At 38.1% G+C, this 19526-nt stretch overlaps 1 protein-coding gene across 1 annotated transcript in view; it reads left to right on the plus strand.

The window, feature by feature from the left end:
- Window positions 1–19526, plus strand: part of PLXNA2 (plexin A2) — a 275782-nt gene that overhangs the window by 189395 nt on the left and 66861 nt on the right. The window contains exons 13-15 of the mRNA XM_018561322.1: window positions 3494–3611; window positions 9595–9731; window positions 13891–14058. Coding sequence (XP_018416824.1) covers window positions 3494–3611; window positions 9595–9731; window positions 13891–14058 — 423 coding nt within the window. The remainder of the gene's footprint in view (window positions 1–3493; window positions 3612–9594; window positions 9732–13890; window positions 14059–19526) is intronic.

Below are 19526 nucleotides of genomic sequence, written 5' to 3' on the forward strand. Positions count from 1 at the left end.
ATATATGTATATATATATGTATATATATGTATGTATGTGTATATATATATATGTGTGTATATAACTTGGTCTACGAATATGTTTTTGTTTTGCTGGGCTATTGCCATCTCATAATTAGAATTCACTAACTCTAAGCAGAAAGACAGAATTACATTTTCTCAGAAGAATATGTGCACCAAGCTGGGTTTTCAATCTGTTCATAGGCAAAGTTATTACATGCATCTCGAGGAAACATGCAGCACTACTTTATGGGACTGGGTTGTATGCCTATGCTTTGTTGATTATACTGTGACATTATATGAAGGTTTTTTAGCAGGAACAAAAAATTGTCTAATTTATTATTTTGTACTAACATTTATTTGACTTCTGGTTTTACACTGCTACATAAAAATAATACATCTTCCAGCTATTCATAGTTTGGAATGATTATATTTAAAAAAAAAAAAAGACTAGCAAGCGTTGTACTTTTTATGTTAAAGAAAAACTCCTGGGAGGGCTTTTTATTTAACTCTTTTAACTAAAAGAAAGAATCCTATTTTTGTGGTCCAATATAGGTTCTTAATTTTCAATGAGATGCAGAAAAAAAAATGCCCATTACTGGGCTGTCAATTGGATCTGCATTATTTTTTGTAACGCGGCATATCACGATAGATGGAGTTACAGTGGAGCACTGTAAAACTGGTAAAGGCACCACAATACACAAGTGTGTGTGTTGTGCATTGCTGTGTGTTGCAGTAACGCTTGCTGTACTGCAATATATAGGTGTGCACGGGCCCTAAATGTAAAATGATATGCAGTTGAGTTGCTGCCCTGCACTGCTGCAATCCATAACATTATTCATGTATCATCTGTATGAGGGTATTTAGTGAGCCTTCTGAGGAGCAGAATAATAAGATAGTAGCTATAGTTTCTTGAGCACTCTGTACATCTAAACATGTAACATAACATAGCCCCAGTTTAGCGTCAGAAAATCAACCATAGTTGTTAAAAACAAACAGATTTTAGACTACTTGGGGTTGATTTACTAAAGGCAAACAGGCTGTACACATTGCAAGAGAATTTGTACTTAGCAAGGGAAGTTTGCTCTTTGTTTAGTGAATGAGGGAAAACTCTGCTGACTTCCATTACACAATCACGTTTAAGAAAAAATGCTTTTTTAAAAAAAAAATTCTAGCACATGATTGGGTATTTTTGGAAGTTTCACCAAATTCGCTAAGCTAAGGCAAACTCCCGATGCAAAGTGCAAATTCCCTTGCAAACTGAACAGCCTGTTTTACTTTAATAAAGCAACCCCCTATTGTACTTGACAATCATAGAAGTGTACGACTTACAAATACTAATGAACCATTTCTTTAAAAAATTTAAAGATCAGACATACATTGGGACAGAATACTGCCCTAGTTGTCTGATGTTAATACATTAATTGATATTTGAATAGTGGAAACTACAGAATCTACTGGGGAATCCACTATTAGGAGTAATGTGCAGCATGTTCCTATGCAGATTCAGCCTCCCTTCTCTCAATTTTCTAACTAGAAAATGTAAGAATTTGGTATGGGCATCTGTCTTTTGGGTAGTCTAATAAACTAGCATGACCCGTGTTGTACAGACACTTGTAACAACCAGTCGGAGACCAACTTTCATTAGTCTCCACACTGAGCTGTTGAAAAATGATTTCTGTTTCCCGTAGGTAACTGCTCATAGTTGTTCGCACAATGTAGGCTTTAACTTTATGACTGCGGGTACAGTAAGAAAAAAGTGAACCATGGTCCCAAAGCTATTATATATGTCTTTTGCAGCTGTTGGCGATAGAGATGCTGTCATGACTTTTGTTTCTTTTTTTTAACGTCTCTAATCTGGCATGTTTCCTCCATCAGGGCCCTACTTGTCTTGTGTTTTTTGCTCTTATACACCTGTGTCTTTTCTGTGTTTGTAGCTATTTCTAGACTTCACCCTCACCAGCCTATGCATACATCTCCATCCGACCCCATCCACATCACATTGGTCTGCATTGGTCAACACAAGCCCAATGCAATAACTAGCTGATATCCACAATTTCAATAGGCTTGTTCCTGCTGTGGGAAAAAAAACACATCAATGCTACTGGTTGCATTTGATGGACAGACATCATGTTCGTGGCATTTAGTGCACTTTGACTTGGACTAAATGCACTTGAGTTGACCTGTACTGACACCTATTTTTCATGACAAATTGTTTTCCATTGGTATGCATTTTTAATGCATTTCATTAATGTTCTTTTTTTCCACAGCAAGAGGACCAAAAATACTTTACTTTTGTTGCTTTAATGTGTGTTGCAGTTAGGGTTGCCACCTGTCCAGGATTCATTCGGACAGTCCAGGTTTTGAATGCTTTTCTGCTGCCATGAAACCCGGACACAAAATGTCAGGCAGACAGGGGCAACCAAAATTAAGATAGGGGCTACTGGCCCCGCACTGAAAATAGTCTAAACTGTGATATTTACATGGGTGACCCTATTTACATATGAACACGACTCATTCTCCCAAAAAAACACTTGCGTGTTTGGGTTTCGCTTGAAGAAAAGGTGGCAACCCTAGTTGCAGTGTCCTGTGATGTGTTCTAATGTATTGCAGAACATTTCACTGTGTTTAAATGCAACATGTTCCATTTTCTCCTAGTGCAGACCAACACAGCTTATTGGTGTCAGCTGGGCCTTTTGGAAACCATGGATTTCAGCCCAACAGAAATGTTGTGAATGGGCCCTTAATCTCTACTGACTCTAGCACTTTTGTTGGCTATGAATTCTCGATCTGTTAATCTACCTGTATTGGCTTTGAATTTTGTTATTGTTTTGTGTATCCGATTGCTCTTGTTTCTGTCTGTCCTCGGTGTACTGGCACTCTGTCTGTTGTGGTCTGTTAGTCTGCAGTTGTCCTACTAAACAATCCCGTGAGTTGTGTACTAGATGCTGTCTTGCTACAAAAGTCCATCTGTATGTCAACAGCTCAGATCTGGCAGTCCTAGTGCCTGCACCATTCAGGCTGTGCCCTGGATTTCCACTTTCTCCTTTACCCCAAAGGTTCCAAAAACACCTAGATATGGTCTGCTACCGGTGATGTATTTCTTATAATATGTCCCTGTTTGGAAATACAATATGAATAATATTATCCTGCATATAGAAAAGTGTGAATGCACAGTTTGCATAATATGTTGACATCAACTGAAAACCAAAAATCACAAAGACCTCTGTTATTCATCAACTTCCTCACAGGTATTCTTTAAAAATCATATATTTTCCAACATGCTAAAAATCGTTTTTTGTGCATTAGTGAGTTTTTCCTACAAAAAGGTTGGCATGTCAATAAACATGCTTGCTACATGTTTGTGTCCTATTGTTTGACCAGTTCAACTGTGTTTTTAATTTGCGTTTTAAATTTTGAAATTATCAGTGATAGAGAGAACTTTATATTCTTATTATAGTTATTAGACTTCCCACTCCTTGCATCTTTTGCAGGATTGTATGTGAAATGGGTCCCGCTCCACCTGCATTCAGCTCTGGACCAGTGCTTCTTTGTGTTGGAGAATGTAAACCAGAGTTCATGGCACGATCCTTGCAGCAGTACAGCTTTGTGGTGAGTAAGCAGTTACATTACTGTGACAAGTTTAATTGTTTACACATTAATCACTATCTGTGTTTATTTTTTATAAATTAAAGTGTCTGGGATATTTTACAAAAAATGACATCTTCATTTTGCTGCAACTTCATTTTGCACACATCTTCTGGGTCTGTGAATTTATTAAAATTTTTAGATCAGTATAACAGCCTGCCATACTCAGAAAGATATCAGTAGTGGCAGCCTATATGTGTCTTTCAGCACAGGTTTTATATCTGACCATTTAAATGCAATGGAACTCATGGAGCAACTCTCTGCACCAGCGTGATAAAGGAAACCCTAACTTTGTTACTGAAGGTACATGAGTAGATGAGACATTTGTTTTTAAACCAGAAATTCGCCTTAATATTAAGACTAGGCCTAGAGTATTTTTTGAAAAAGCTAGTTGCTTGCCTGCATGCAAGATTTGGTATGTTGGATAAATGTTTACTATGGGGTCGGTAGCACCCAGTCCCCTACCCAATTATTTACTTTAGCCATGCACCCCTGCTGGTCCTTAATCTGCCCTTGGAAGCATTTGGTGTTTCCAGATATGTGAGATCGCATTTCTTAGCCCTAAGAAATACCTGATTTTTCAGGATATGGAGGGGCATGTTAGTTTCTCCCCTTCCACTCAGGATGCACCATTGTGTTGGGGGAAGGTCATTACCCTAAGCTCCGACATTAAATGGGCGAAATTACATTTTTTTTTTTAGTCATACCCAGTGTTAACTGCAATAGTACTGTAAATGAGTTTACCCACATTGCGTCACCTGCTCTATAACTATGTTCTCCTGGAGATGCCTCTAAGAGCCAGCAAAAAAGTCTTGCCACATTGCTCCCTTCTCATGCCATTTTGTTTCCTTTGGCCAACTTTTCTACACACTGTTTGTCTACAATTTACTTTTCTAGCTCCAAGCGAATAGTAATATGGAAGCAGCAGCTCCCATCTCTAATCTGCTGCACTCTGTCTTCCCTAGCAGCAAATTATAGGTTGGTTCAAGCTCATGATAAAATGACACATTTCTTCTGCAAAAATCAATGCTAAGCCTTCTGCAGCCGAACTGCACAAGGCCATAACTGTCACTCTGTTTTATGTTGTTATTTAACAAAAGTATTCTAGAGATGACAGAGGTAAAAAGAGGCTGTTTTTTTTCACACCTACTGTATGTGTTTTGGCACATTGTGGGTGTGGGTGATTTTTAGGTACATTTTGGATCCCTATGCAGCTCATGTTATGCTGAAAACTGCATCAAAGATGATTCAAGCAAGATTTGTTTCAATGCGCTGCACCTAAAACACATAGGTGTCAATAGTGTAAGTAAATACCATGAACGTTTCGGGGCCACGCAGGGTCGCTTCATCAGGATGAAACAGTGATGAAGGGACCCTGTGTGGTCCCCGAAACATTGATGTTATTTGAGACATGATGTGACGTTTGAATAAGGCTAAGGAAGATTGAAGTTCTTTTGTGTGTGCTGGTGATTAACGCATCCCTACTTGCAAAGTTCTGCACAGCACCATCCATGACATAAACTATGAGCACCACCAATATCTCAAGGTCGTAACGCTGTATGGAGGGCAGGCAATCTTTGGCACTACTTTGAAATTGAAAGACAGAAGCTGATTGGTTACTATAGACAACTGCTGCAGATTGTGTCTGCTCCAGTTTTGATAAATCCTCCTCCCTGACTTTATAGGGCTGAGTGGCTTTTATAAATAACAGCCCCATAATGTGACTTTTGGATACTGTTCCAGTTTTACAGAAACTCTGTCTTATAACATGTCGTTTTCAAACAGCATAAGAGTACAAAAATACCATTTTGAAATGTATTTGCCATTAACTAAATGAAACTATGCAAGATATAAGTTGAATTACATACCAGGGACACACTTGTCTACCTGATGCCTTGGATAACATCCAGATCTTCCCTGAATCATCTTTTTTGTCTAGAAGCATGAAATGTTTCAAAGCTATAAATGTCATTGCTGTGCTAAATTACTACCTGTGAAAGTTCACAGCCCAGTGACCAGCAGATATATTTTTTGTTAGTTAATAACTGTAATAGCAAGTACGAATGAGGCAGATCTCTAAATATCAGTATTTTATGATGTGCCCACACAAACAAAAAGAGACGGCATCAATTAGGGTAAGTGATAACATAAAAGATGCAATCCTTCAGGAAATATACGTTTAATTTTTGGATTATGTGGTCTCACAAACAGAGGACCTGGGGTGTGGAGTGATGATAGAGCAGAGCAGATATTAACTCTCAGAACTCTGCGCTGCTCAGACCTTAAACTTTTGTTTAATCTCTGGCTACATAAACTGATGTTTCTTCATTCCCAAAGAGTGCTGTACCTCAGTATGGAGGTCAGCGAAAACAGGAGCCATAGGAACAGCTTGCGCATAAAGGGGATTTTTGAGGCAGAGCATGATCAGGAAATGAGGGCCAATGTGCAGGCATTTAGCAACACATTACTGGATAAGCCTCCTACATATGCCTTCCCTACCCTTGAAACCATGTTCAAAATGCACCTCAAGACATATGCTTTTACTATAAAGGTAGATGTTTTGTGAAAAGCCTGGCATAAAGGATAATTTGAGAAAAAAAACAACAAAATGTAACTGACTGGCATATCTTAGGAATGGACACCGGCCATACACAGTTATGGAACTTTCTAACTCCATTCCTGATCGCGTCCAGTTGACCTGTGCCATCCATCTAACTCTTGATCTCTGACTCTTTTTTTGGGCTTAGACCCCCTCAGTCACCAGTTATACCAAAGACTTATTTTCTTTTAGCCTATCTTTAAACCTACCTTTCACTTGACAACATTGTGATTGCCTAATGCATATTGATCGCAGTGGGAGGGCACACACTAGTCTATCTGATCCATTTATTGCCAAAACCAATTTACCATCAGGGCCCCCCCCCCCAGACTGCTAAAGCTGCCAATCTGCACCTAGCTCCCTTCTCCACATCTTCTGTTGCTCTGGTTTGCCTATTTTATGAGGAATTCGAGAAAGTAAGTCTCCGCCTTACCTCATTTGACCAGGGAAACTCTATGTAGACACTGTTGATGCATCACCCCTCTCACTTCTTTTCTCTTGCCCAACCCTTTCTTCTGTTTTTTCTTCTTTTTTTTCTCTCCCCCCTTTGAGTGCCGGAGAGCAGACAGTATCCATATCTGATTAAAGGTTTTAGTGCTCGTATTCCACTCGATCAATAAATTAAACTTTTTATCATTTTATTATGTCTCTTCTGACCTCTGATGTGTACAGTTGTCGGTATGTATGTTTTGTTAAGTGTCCTAAATAAATAATTAAAAAAGAGTGGACCCAAAATAGGGTAAATGATATGTAACAATTATGTAAATTAAATGTGTGTGGATAAATGTAAGTAAAGTAATGTTGTCTTAAAATCAGTACTGGGCAAGCCAGCAACAGTGTTGGTCTGTATTTATTTATTTTTTAATTCATGTTTTTCAAACTGAACTCTATTTGCCACTATGAGTGACAGAAGGCATAATTTAATACCTTGGTCATTGTCTCCATTATTCCAGTGGATGTCCCACTTCCCTTTGCCATGATCTGGTGTGGGTTTTGCCTCCTCTCCAAGGTGCTCGGCTCCTGGCCAGTCCTCTCTGAACCTCTGTGTTAAAAGACCTGCTCACTTGTTGCTCGGCGTTTAAGCAAAGGGTCTTTAGACTCACCCGGACTCTCACTATTTCACATTTCACTACCACTCTCCTTCTGTTTGTCCATTCACCTGTTAGCCAATTAGTGGACCTGCTAAAAAGATTTAGCAGCATTCACAAACTCACCATTCTACCTCAGCAGCTCTGATTGGAAGAGTGATACACCTATCTCTGGCATTAAACACTTGGGTGAAGCTAACAATCCCAGTGAGCAAACAAAATTTTGTTAATGTTCGAGCTTCAAACAGTCGGCTCCCTCTCTTTTCATCCCATCTACCTGTCAGCCAATTGGTTGGCTTAGTTTCCTCAGGTGCAATAAAAGTACTTCCTGTGTACTCATTGTTCCACTGGAGCCTGAATGGTCAGTTGGTGATTATGTTGGTTGTTTGGTTGATTTTAGCAGCAGAATTAAGGAATGCAAAATTTTAGGTTTTAGGTTGAAAAATGGATAGCATTCAAATTGCTGATTTAATAGGTGTAATTGGTTTATTATATTATTGATTTTTAAAAACAAAGGTGCAGTTGTCCTTTTACATTTACATGTGCTGCACACAGAAGCACACATTCTGCACCTGTATAACCGGGGCAGCATTTTTCCAGCTCTCTGTGAGTCCCCACCTGGGAAAGAGAAAAAAAAAGACAGTAAAACTTTAACACATAACATGGACAAGTTCTTTGGCAATGTTTGAAGCATCAGAGAGCAGTTGCTTTGCTTAGCTCTGAGGGATACTACTGTAATATATGCGAATGCCTCCAATGTCAGGAATTCTCATTGGGAGTGGGTTTCAAGAATGTGCAATGAGCAACCTTTTTAATGCACATGTGCACAAGCTCGTGCTGTTACCATTCTGCTGTATCCATACTAAACAACCTATAGTACATTCTTAACTAGACATGTAAACCGGCTAGAAAATTGTTTTGTCTTGGATTTTTCGTTCTTTCGTTTTTTGGGGATTCAGTTTCAAAAGTCAATTTGTCTCATTATTCGGATTTAGATCTTTCCGAATTTTAATTTTCATTGCGGATGAGTTAAACGATATTTATGAACAAACCATAGAAAATATTGGTTGGTGTGTATTTCACGGTTGGCGACACTTAAATGTGTCTTTTTTTTAATCATTTAATCTTTTTTTTTAAACATTTGACAGGCCACAGAAACTTTTTTTTTTAACCACTTGACATCCGCGGTGTTAAACCCCCTTCCCATCCAGGCCATTTTTCAACAATTAAATTCTCTCCAATTTATACCAGATCCTTTAGGTCTGGTAGGAATTTTAGGGAGGACCCCCAATGAAAAAAAACTAAGTGTAGGGTTCCCTCCCAAAAACCATTACCAGACCCTTGATCCGTGCAGCAGGACCTCTTCCCCACAACCCTGGCCTGGTGGTCGTTGGTTGTGGGGGTCTGCGGGGCTTATAGGAAAGGGGTAGCTGTTAGCCCTACTCATTCACCAAATAACAGTGAAATAGTAAATAAATACACCACACCATGCTCAAAGGTCCTTTTTTAAAAATAAAATACATTTAATTAGTATGTTGACTGCCAAATGAAGGAATGATTCCCTGCATTCATGTTGTGGGCTGCCAGATGTGTCTTTCTGGTTGGGTTCTAAAGGCATTCCACAATGGGTCCAGCACCTCAGACAGTTCAGCCTGTTGGCATTAAAGGGGTGAGGGTTAGAATTTACTAAACACTAGTTCTTTCAGGATCTGCCTTGGTGTTCCATTAATTTTTGGGTAGACATATACTATTTTAAGTTAGACAGAAATTGAGTACTGTGATCATTTCTATTTATTGGATAGCTCTGCTTTCTTAATTTGATTCTGGCTTCAGATATTGTATACTGTAGCAAATGATCTGCCAAAGTTACAAAGTAGATATCATTGTTCAATTCAGTTGAGTAGATTGAATATTCCAAAAGCTCCTGCTTTTGTCACTGATTAGATGCATAATGCAAATATAAGCCAAAAGAGTAACTGTATGTATTAGTAGTTAATTCATATAATGCTTCAAGAACAAACCTAGACACTATTTCTGGAGATGTGTGAAATAAACAGTTGTGTTGTGCAGTTAGCTTGTCATTTAAATGCTGTAGGTGCAGTTTACAATGTAAAAGGGGAAAAAGAGCTAGATACAATAAAGGATATTCAGTTTCTCAAAATGTTTTACGTTAGGTCCGCATCGCCTTCAAGTAATTTATTGGGTTTGCAAAAATAATTACATAAAGTTAGTCTTTGAAAATGTTTGCATTTTTTTTCAGAATCCAACTGTCTCCCATCTTAGTCCAAGCCGGGGTCCTGAATCCGGGGGTACCATGATAACAATAACAGGCCACAATCTTGGTGCTGGTAGTACTGTTTCCATTCGTTTTGGAAACCAAACTTGTGAATTCTATGGGTGAGTATAAATAATAATAATCATAAGTATAAGCCTCTAAGAGTGTCAGTCCATCAAAAAGATGTATTTTAATTATATGTGGAGCCTTATCTGCTGAATCAGCTCCTGGCTTCTAATATATCTGATCTGAGGTTAAACTAAGCCTTATCGCGTTTTATGCCGGTTAACAAGGTACATAGTTCTTAGACAATGAAGCATCGATAAATGGTCTCTGTAGCCTGACACCCCATGCTTAAAGGAGAACTATGAGGTGACTGCTTTTCACTCATCCTCATAGTTCTAGCCGACCTGTGGCAATTAAACTGTCACAGGTCGGCTCAGTAGATCGGGAAGTGAGCGAACACATACCGGCGTTTGCTCACTTCTCGATCTTGTCACGGCACAGAGCCGTGACAGGGGAGCGACTGGATTCCCCCCCTCCGATCCTCCAAAGCTGACTGGCGGAACGGACGTGGGAGGGGGCGGGTACAGCTGCCTCTAGATAGGCAGCCAGCTGTCACTCACGCAGCTGGGCGGATCCAGACATAATTGTGTGTGTGGGAATTCAGACGGCAGTCAATAACATATGACAACATATGGTACATTTTGAAGATAAAAGCAGTGCTGCACTATACTGTATACTCAAACACGTAAGTAGGGTATTGGTGTGTATGATGTTGTTAGGAAAAAAACTTCTTCAGTAACTAGACTGTTACCTAACATATGACTCCCATATTTGAATAGCTTTAGTGCTGTCACTTTAAAAGTATGTAAACTAATTACTAATGTAAATGAATATGCAATTGCTGCATAATATATTAGTGCCATATAAATTCCAGAAGTATCTAGAAATCATAAATGTTATAAAAAGTGTTCTGTTACAATTTATATAAACCCTAACTATGAACTTCTCTTGTTTGCTCTCTTTTGATCTGTTATATATACCATTGAAATAATTTGGTATATGTTAAATAAGAGCAATCAAATATATCTTAATCCTGCCAGACATCTACTAAACTAACTAATCATTTCCACTGCTCTATGCCTGTGCTGCACACTTGTCAGTTAGCATTATTACCAATTTTCTCAGAATTACCGTTTTACTTTATGAGCATATGTTATAGCCCAACTACAGTCAAAACCTTTTATGTAGTGTGGAAGTGTTAGAGCATTTGTCAGATTTTTATTGCCATCTGCAACTCAGTTAGGGAGATTTCCCCTTACTTTCTGATTGTATGGGACAAACAGAAATTTGTAGTAGATTGAGGAAAGGCTTAAGGTGCCCATACACTGTTTGAATTTCGGACGTTTTTTGAGGAACCGGCCGAAATTCGCATAGTGTGTGCCGCTGTCTGCACTCTTTCGATCGGCATTCCTCGATCAGCTGATCGAAGTAGCCATTTGGAAAATCTTCAATCATTTAGAGCCAGAAGCCAATGATCTGCCCGCTCTGGTCGGGTATTCTGACAGGGGCCGGGTGAACGCTGTTAGTGTTGATGGAGGAATCGGGTCTATTTCTTTTCGTTTAGCCCGCAGGTTCAATGAAAAAATAGATCAGTGCATGGCCTTAGACTTCCCACTGTGTTATTGTCTGCTGGCTGCACTGCCAGAACAATGCTCCATGAGAATTATTCATGAAGTCCTAGGGGAATTTAACACTTCCTAAAATGTCGTTCTCCTGGGTTCCCTGCAGCACCTAATGGTTATTCCTACTGACTTCCACCTAACTACTATGTCCTGTAATGCATAGAGGTTTGCACAAGGAAGCAGTGAGATTGTCACTTTTAACCAGTTGACATCCGCGGTGTTAAACCCCCTTCCCATCCAGGCCAAGGGCGGACGGCAAGTGGTTAAAAGTGTTGATTTCCCTGCAGACTTCACAAGATTTCTCATTAATGGAGTAGTGTTCTGGTGGTGTGGGCACTGGGAAAGGTAAGTATTGACAGTCTTCTTTTATAGGTGTTGATTGAGTGTTTTGAATTTAATGACAAGGTTGCTTTAACTATTTTATTCATAGTATTCAACTATTTATAGTCCTCTTGGGTCAAGGGCAGCAGCCTCAGCTGTCTCAGGCATTCCTACTCTCAATTTGAGTAAGGGAGATTAAATATATCACATTTTGATAATAATTATGAGATATGTATGCCCGTGATGCAATAATTAGACAATATTTGTCCTTGTGGGTTTTTAGCAAACAGACAGAGGCATGTGGTTAAATTATCTAAAAAGGTGCATTTTTGTTTTGTTTTTTACCAATTTAAAGCTATGCCACAAGATTTTTTTTTCATAAAAAAAGGATATTTTCGGTAACATATTCAAAAGCACAAATTGATATTTTTATAATTCAAACGTTTTCCTTTCTTTAATGCACAAATTGCATTTAAAAGCATATCTAAAAACCAACATAGCTAAGGTTTTAAATATTATCTTTACAACAATAATTTTCCTTGTAGTTTTTTTGAAAGCTTGATTCTGCATTCATGTATGCTATAACAGTTCCCTTTATATTGCTGCTTTTGCTGCATTTTAGGACAGGCAGTCATTATCTTTCAGTCCACCTCTTAAAGTGTATTAATGTATAATAAAAAATAGAACTTTCTGCCACCCTCAAAAATATTTTCCTCAAAACACTTTCTTGATGGAGTATTCCATTATGTGTGCACCCTCCATCTTCTCCATCAGCATTTTTGTCCTAGCCTTTTCTGATTTAACTACCTTTCCTTACTTAGAGGGTTCTTTTTAAATTTTTTGTTTGTTTGTTTTTACTTATTGTGAAAACCATTTTTTATATTCTTAGCTCGTTCTAATTACTTCAAAACAAATATTCAAATCTGTCCAGGAAAATTGTTTTGCCCAAAAAAATATAACATATTAACGTATAATAATGTGCTGCAAGATAGCTCATATAACAAAATACTACCCCTATATCTATTAACGTTCACTAGCAAAATTGAAGTGATATAATAAAAAGTCACTTACATTGTTTATCTTGTAGCACCTCTAATAAAACTAACTTGGCCATTTTGATTCAGGCTTTCTAACCATTCTGCTGTGTAACATTTATTTTATTGCTTAGTGAGCAGGTGTTTGATTCTTGCAGTCTGCAAGAGTTCATTAAATGATGCCCCAAACACACAGTTCTCATCACAGCAACTGTAAGATCACATATAAATTCCTTTTATATTTTCTCAACTAAAATAAAATGGCTTGTGCAGATGTGGCTCCCATTTTAGAGAATAGTAATGTTGATGAATATATTATACATGTTTAAAGGGTGAGCTTAACAGATTGGGTGCCATGTTTCATTGACTGGGTGGCAATTTAGTTCTGCATTCTCTCAAAAGTCTATGGAGACAATTCAGGGCTATAATTCAGGGCTTTAAATGACTATTGTGCTTGTGCCCTGAGCTTAAAGAGAGGAAGCTAATGTGTGTTGTGCTTGAATGTTTTGCATAATTTTCCCATAAGGCATGTGCAAAATGGTATTCTTACTCACATGTACCTTGGGCAGCGTTTATTCTTTGTTGAAGTATTAGGCAACCTTTAGTAGTTGGGGTATATTGCAAGTTTCATGGACAGATAATTGTTTATAAATTTACATTGCTAAACTGTTTGTATAGAAGTATTGTTTCAATGGCAAGATATACATGTTTATAAACACTGGCATAAAACTTTGAGTACATTAATTTAATGCAGAGGTGTGTTTTAGGAGCAAAGGCCCTAAATTGGAGTTTTCTGAATGTACAATTTCTGCATTGATTTAGCTTTGTGATGATACAGAGTGTTTGGATTCTGTTCTCAGCAGGCACTATGTACTGTGTATACGTTTTTGGTTTATCTTTTATTCTGCCCAGGTTTTTGCTGGTTTCCTCCAGGTTATTAGTTTCATACTACAACACAAGAACATCATGCAAGTCCAAAGTAATGGATAGGAAAGTAAAATAATGAGTCAGCAAATGTAAAAAAAAAGGGTAAATAAAAATAGCAATGGGTATAAAAAAATGGTAAATACCATGCTGATAATATGCATGCTGAAAAAAAAGAAATTAAAACTATATTGACTTTTAGATTACAGAATAATAATGAGCAAAACCTTTATACATCCACTTTTAATAAAAACTGTAACAGATAAATTACCTATGAAGGGTACGTGTAACGTTTTCACAATTTCATGTTACAGGAGGTCACTTAACGAAATTGTTTGTGTGTCTGCTCCATCGGCATATGGTGTGGGTCCAGTTCATGTGTTTGTCAGCGTGGACAGAGCTCAGATCGAGAGCAACCTGCAGTTTGAATACATTGATGACCCCAAAGTCTTCCGCATTGAACCCGAGTGGAGCATTGCCAGGTATGTTGATTTTACATTTTCCATATAGGGAAAAATGTTAACGTTTAAGGATCTTACGTTTTTGTCCCATGTATTCCAGTTTCCTAGCACAGTCCAAATTAATAGTAATATTTTAAATGACTTCTGATTTAAATTTTCTAAAACCCTAACAATGACCTTCTGACATTTGTCTTTATGGTCTGTTAGCCACTTGAAGACCGGGGTGTTATTCAGCACTGCAGTATTTTGACTATTCCATATCTGTATGTAAAGGGGGTTGCATTATTGTGTATGTGTATATTTCTGTGTGTGGGGTTGCATTATTGTGTATGTGTGTATTTCTGTGTGTGTGTGGGTGGTTGTATTTTGCTGTGTGTGGGAGGATATTCACACCTGTACGTTTAGGTGCGTTTAGGGATTCAGGAATTTGCATTTTCCTGCAGCAGGAATCCTAAATCTGGCGTTTACAAGCAGTAGCTGTCACCTGTTCAAGTTAATGATCAGATGACAGCAGCTGCATGTAAACGCCTGCACACCTGTGATTTGATTACAGGTAGTCAGAAAACAATCACTATCCCTGGATGCATCATAGCTTTTTTGTTTCCTAACCTCATGTAACCATATCACATATGATTAGATGCGGTGTGCTGGCATTTACATGCAGCGGCTGTCACCAGATCTTTAACTTGAATGGGTGACAGCTGCAGCTTGTCAGACTTTGAATTCCTACTGCAGGAAAATGCAAGTTTCTGATGCAGGAATCCCTAATTGCACCTTAACTTACAAGTGTGAATGGGGTGTTATTGTGTATGTGTATTAGTGTGTGCATTTCTGGTTGAGGGGGGTGTGTGTGCATATTTCTGCGGGGGGGGAGTGGGGGGGTTTCTCTGTGTGGGTATTTCTGTGAGTGAATGTGTGAATCTGTTAGTCTTCTATGATTAAAAACTATAGGGAAAAAAACACATATACTGACACTGCACACCTATACAGTACACATGTATAGATACTGATATCACGCACGCACGCACGCACATACAGAAATCCTGACAATACACACAAAGCATCACAGATGTTGTATGACATTGCATACAAAGAAACTATCACAAACACATATACTGAAATGATAAACACACGCAGACATTAACATGGGTACTGTACATAGTTCAATTTTTACTGATGTGGAAGAATCACACAGCAAAAAATTTAAAAAGTGTGTGTCAGTCATTATCGAACAGAAACTAAAAACAAGCTCAGTCATGAAGGGGACAACCTATTGATCTGTGCAATGTCTGAACTGGGACCAATCCTAAGTACCATTAATTGTTTGATTGTGTCCAAGCAAATAAGGTTCCCATTAACAACAAAAACAGAGTACACGGGGGATATTTATGCTTTGTGTGAACAAATGTCTAAAACCTGCTTGTTTGTGTTTCGCAGTTTGAGATGCTTTCAAAATGTGCCAGAATCTAGAGTTCATAACATTGCAAGTAGCTCGTGAACAAATCAATACTGTTGAATCATGTCTGTGTTGCAAGTACACACAGGCAGAGTTCTTGCCTCAAGCAAGTCAAGTATGAAAATAATCAGACATGCCTGCTGTAGCCCCTTACATGTGATTTACTTTAGCATTATGTCTAGTAATAGTAATTTGTAATTGTCAGAGGTTTTACTCTAAAAATGACCCATTTTCTTCACACATACAAGTTTTATTCTTCAGCTGCGACTGAGGTTGCCTTTACTGCAATGGTGTAGTATCCATTGCCAGGGCCCATTGGATGCTGTGATTGGTTTGGAGTTTCATTAACTGACACAGACTCTTTGGACTATTTAGAATCAAAACAATTGATCAATGCTCTCTGAATGCAGTCTTAAAGCCAGTGTTCTATCAATTAGCAAATTGAATTTTCTAAACAATAGATCTTCATTTACTTACTAGCGACCTAGTCCAAATATATATTATCCACAGCCATGTTTAGTTCCAAAGTTATGTTTAAATTCTCATAAAAAGTAGATTTGTTTGATTTCATTAATCCCTGTAGGCTATCACAATATTTATTCTAGCACATTCTCTTATGAGTCCTATTGGCAGTCTTTTACAGTGGAACTGAAATCTTGAACCTGTGTCAAAAAAGCAGGTAAAGGGTAAAGGATTAGTCACCAGTATGGCTAGTGGTCTCCCTGCAGCTCATCTTTCTTCATTAATGACTTACTATGTCTTCTGCACTGTGTCTCTGTATGGAGGTGGCTATTTTGGTAGAGGCAGGACTTTGCTTCCTCATGTCAGAGCCTCCAGCAAGGAGATTAAAAAGCATCACAGTACTGACATTACCAAATCTCACGAGACTGGCAGTCAGAGGCAGCAATGCCTTAGATTCACACTCTGAACATAAAGCCATGACTGCCTAGATACCCTCAAATACCAGGAAGTGCACTATTTGCCAGAAAATCCAGACAAAAGGTATTTTGTCTGGATTTTTTTGGAGGATATTGCTTAGGCACAATTGACACTTCTAGATGTTTCCTGTAACATGGCAAATCTTCACTTTTTAGTTCAGTTCCAAATTTTCCTCTGGTTTTCTGACAATAGAAATGAAACATACATGTCTAAGGTTTCTGGATGAACACCTTGATCACTTTCTAAATAAAGGTTAAATATTTGCTTAGTGGCTCCATATATGGTCTATGCAAGCCTACGAGGCACCCAGTGCTGAAGTGAGGCTGTGAACAACTAAGGTGGTTGCAGCTCTGGAACTAGGATAAGTAGACAATTGTGTGTGTCTGGGAGTAGTGTAGCTTAGCCTAGAGGGGTTGGATTAGTGTAATTGTTGATAAAAGATTTTCTATCCTTAAGCATGGTTTAGTGTAAAAACCAAAACCTTCCTCACTTCCACTTCACAATCCCCAGCCTGTTAGATACATTGAACACAACAAGATCCTCCCTTTTATATTGTAAAATGTGCAGTACTGCATGTTCTTGCACATTGCTGTGCCTTTCATTTTGAATCTATGTTAATTTTGACAGCAAATTTCAATTTAATTTTCGTCTTTGGACTAAAATGCCATTTTAGTTTTAGTCGTAATTTAGTTATTGGAATTGTTTTAGTTTAGTTTTGTCGCCTAAATTTCCATTCGATTTAGTCGACTAAAATCTAATGGGTTTGTTTGGAAGTGGGGATTGGTAAGTAAATGGGTGTAAGGTAGCGAACAAGTCTGAGAAGGGTGTTACACAGTGCTAACTTGCTAGGGAGATGGGAGGAGAAACACTCACCTTACATTAGCAGGCAAATCAAATGGGTCAGTAACCGATGGAGGAGTATTCTCTGTGGTATGCAGGGCGTTGATCCAGGTGGCAGGGAGACCAATGAAGCCTGCATCTCAGCCAATCCAGCTGCTAATAGTCAGGGGACTGGGGCTTTGGCGGAGCTCCGAGGGAAGTGGTAGTCCAAATAAGTAAATGCAATAGTCCCCCCATTTTCATTGCATTTCCTTTTGTCGATTAAAATTGCAACAAATTTTCATTATAGTTTTAGTCCTATTAACTTAGTTTGTATTTAGTTTTCGTTTAGTTCTCGGGACTGAAAACATGCGGCTGATGAAAATTCTTTGTCAACTAAATTAACACTGTTTTGAATAACACCTCCCCAATGCACATGTGTTGCAGTGCACCACAATCCATGGTTATGCACTATAATGGTATTGCAGTCATAAATAAAGTTTAGGACAAAGTTAATACACATTGGCAACACTGTACTCTATATTGACTCTATAAAACCTCAATAGTTATATTATTTTAGCTATTCTTGTTAGTCTTTGTTTTATAGAAATGCTAAATAGTCGGCAAACATATACATTCTTGCAAATTGTTTGGACTGAAGTCAAGTTTTATTGAAAGTGAAATATATTGCTGTACTGCTTTGCTACTGATTAAAAACATTTTGTATATGAGCTGTGGCAATATGTCATGCGACAGCCTAATACATTAGGCAGGCTAAATCACATCTGGTGTTGATGCAAGGTGGTTTTTTAGAAAATTACGTTGTGACAGTGAAATCAGTTGTGTACAGTTCAACAATTTTCAGCCTAGTATTTGCTACACATATGTTAGAGAATGACAATTTCTGTGATCCGTTAGTAATGATGCTATATATAGCATGTGGTATATAGCATGTGATAAAACATTGATATAATGTATGTTTCTGAAGCCATCTTTAGGATGTATTTGTGCCGTGAAAAAGTTCAATTTACTACTTTGTTGATGCATCTTTGTTTTTTTTGCCAGGGTTTCTGGGGATTCTTAATTAATGCTTTGATGTTTCATAAGGCAGATGGATTTGCCATTATTTGCAAAGTATGAACAAAGTGCATCCAGATTTGTAGTGCAAATTGCATTCACAGATGTAGCATGGGTAGTTTTTTGACTTAGCTAGCAACAAACATAAAACATTTTTAACAAATACTTTCACTCTCAGAAATTCTGTGAATGATGCTGAGAAAGCTTACACTGACAATCCATTAGTTGACACTTACAGTAAATTAATGCATAAAGACAACCCACATTGCAAGTTTGTAGGCCTATTTGACTAGGTTCAAAGACTAACATATCTACAGAGGCCTTTGTGTCACCTCTCCATTAAACACATTCTGCAGTGGGACAAGGTAGTCATTTGTCCACTGCTTCCTTCTGTAAGAGTGACTCATTTGTCATTCTGGAGGGTCTCCAAAAGGGTCCTCTAGTGTTAAATGCAACTATTATTTGTTGTACTCCATAGGCTATATTTCAAGCGTATTCTATTAAGTGAAGAGGGCCTCTGTCACTGTTTATTCTGTCAAAGCAGTAGGTACCTCTTGGGCCCTGGTATCTGTCTCTCAGTTATGCAAGACTGCTACCTTGCCCTCAGTTCATACAAGTTCTATATTGTATATGTCACAGCAGCAGCTGATGCCAGTTTTGAGTGTAAAGTTTTACAGGCGGCTGTGTGAATCATCCATGCCATGACAGTTAAGTGTTCCCTGCTGAGCCCTCTAGTAAATGCTAGGAGGCAAATGCATTTTTGTTTTCACTGTAGAATATTTATTCCACAGTAGCTAATTGGAGAGCACAGATTCTGCACATTTTTTTTGTATGTTCTTTTCTTTGTTGGGCATGTTTCCATAGTTAGGAATGTATTTTCAGAAGGTTGTGTTTTTTTTCTGCCACCTTCTCCCTCTATGCTTGCTACTCCGGGGCTTATTCAGAATGTGGGGGTACAGTACTAGGAGGCGCTGCACCTTTTGATTTGCCTAGTATCTGCTTTGTACTCCAGTGAACGGAAAAAGTGGTTGTAAACATTATTTTATCAGCCATTTCTACAGTGTGCGATAAACTTTTTTTAGTTTATGCTTAAGTAATCATGTTTAAATGATCATTTATTGTAATTGTACTAGCCCAGCTAAAATGTTTTTCTGATTAAGGAAGCAATTAAAATGTTTTTCTTTTGAGCTGCAAGGTA

Source organism: Nanorana parkeri, unplaced genomic scaffold, assembly GCF_000935625.1.
Source record: "Nanorana parkeri isolate BGI_ZX_2015 unplaced genomic scaffold, ASM93562v1 scaffold516, whole genome shotgun sequence".
In the NCBI taxonomy this organism is placed as follows: Eukaryota; Metazoa; Chordata; class Amphibia; order Anura; family Dicroglossidae; genus Nanorana; species Nanorana parkeri.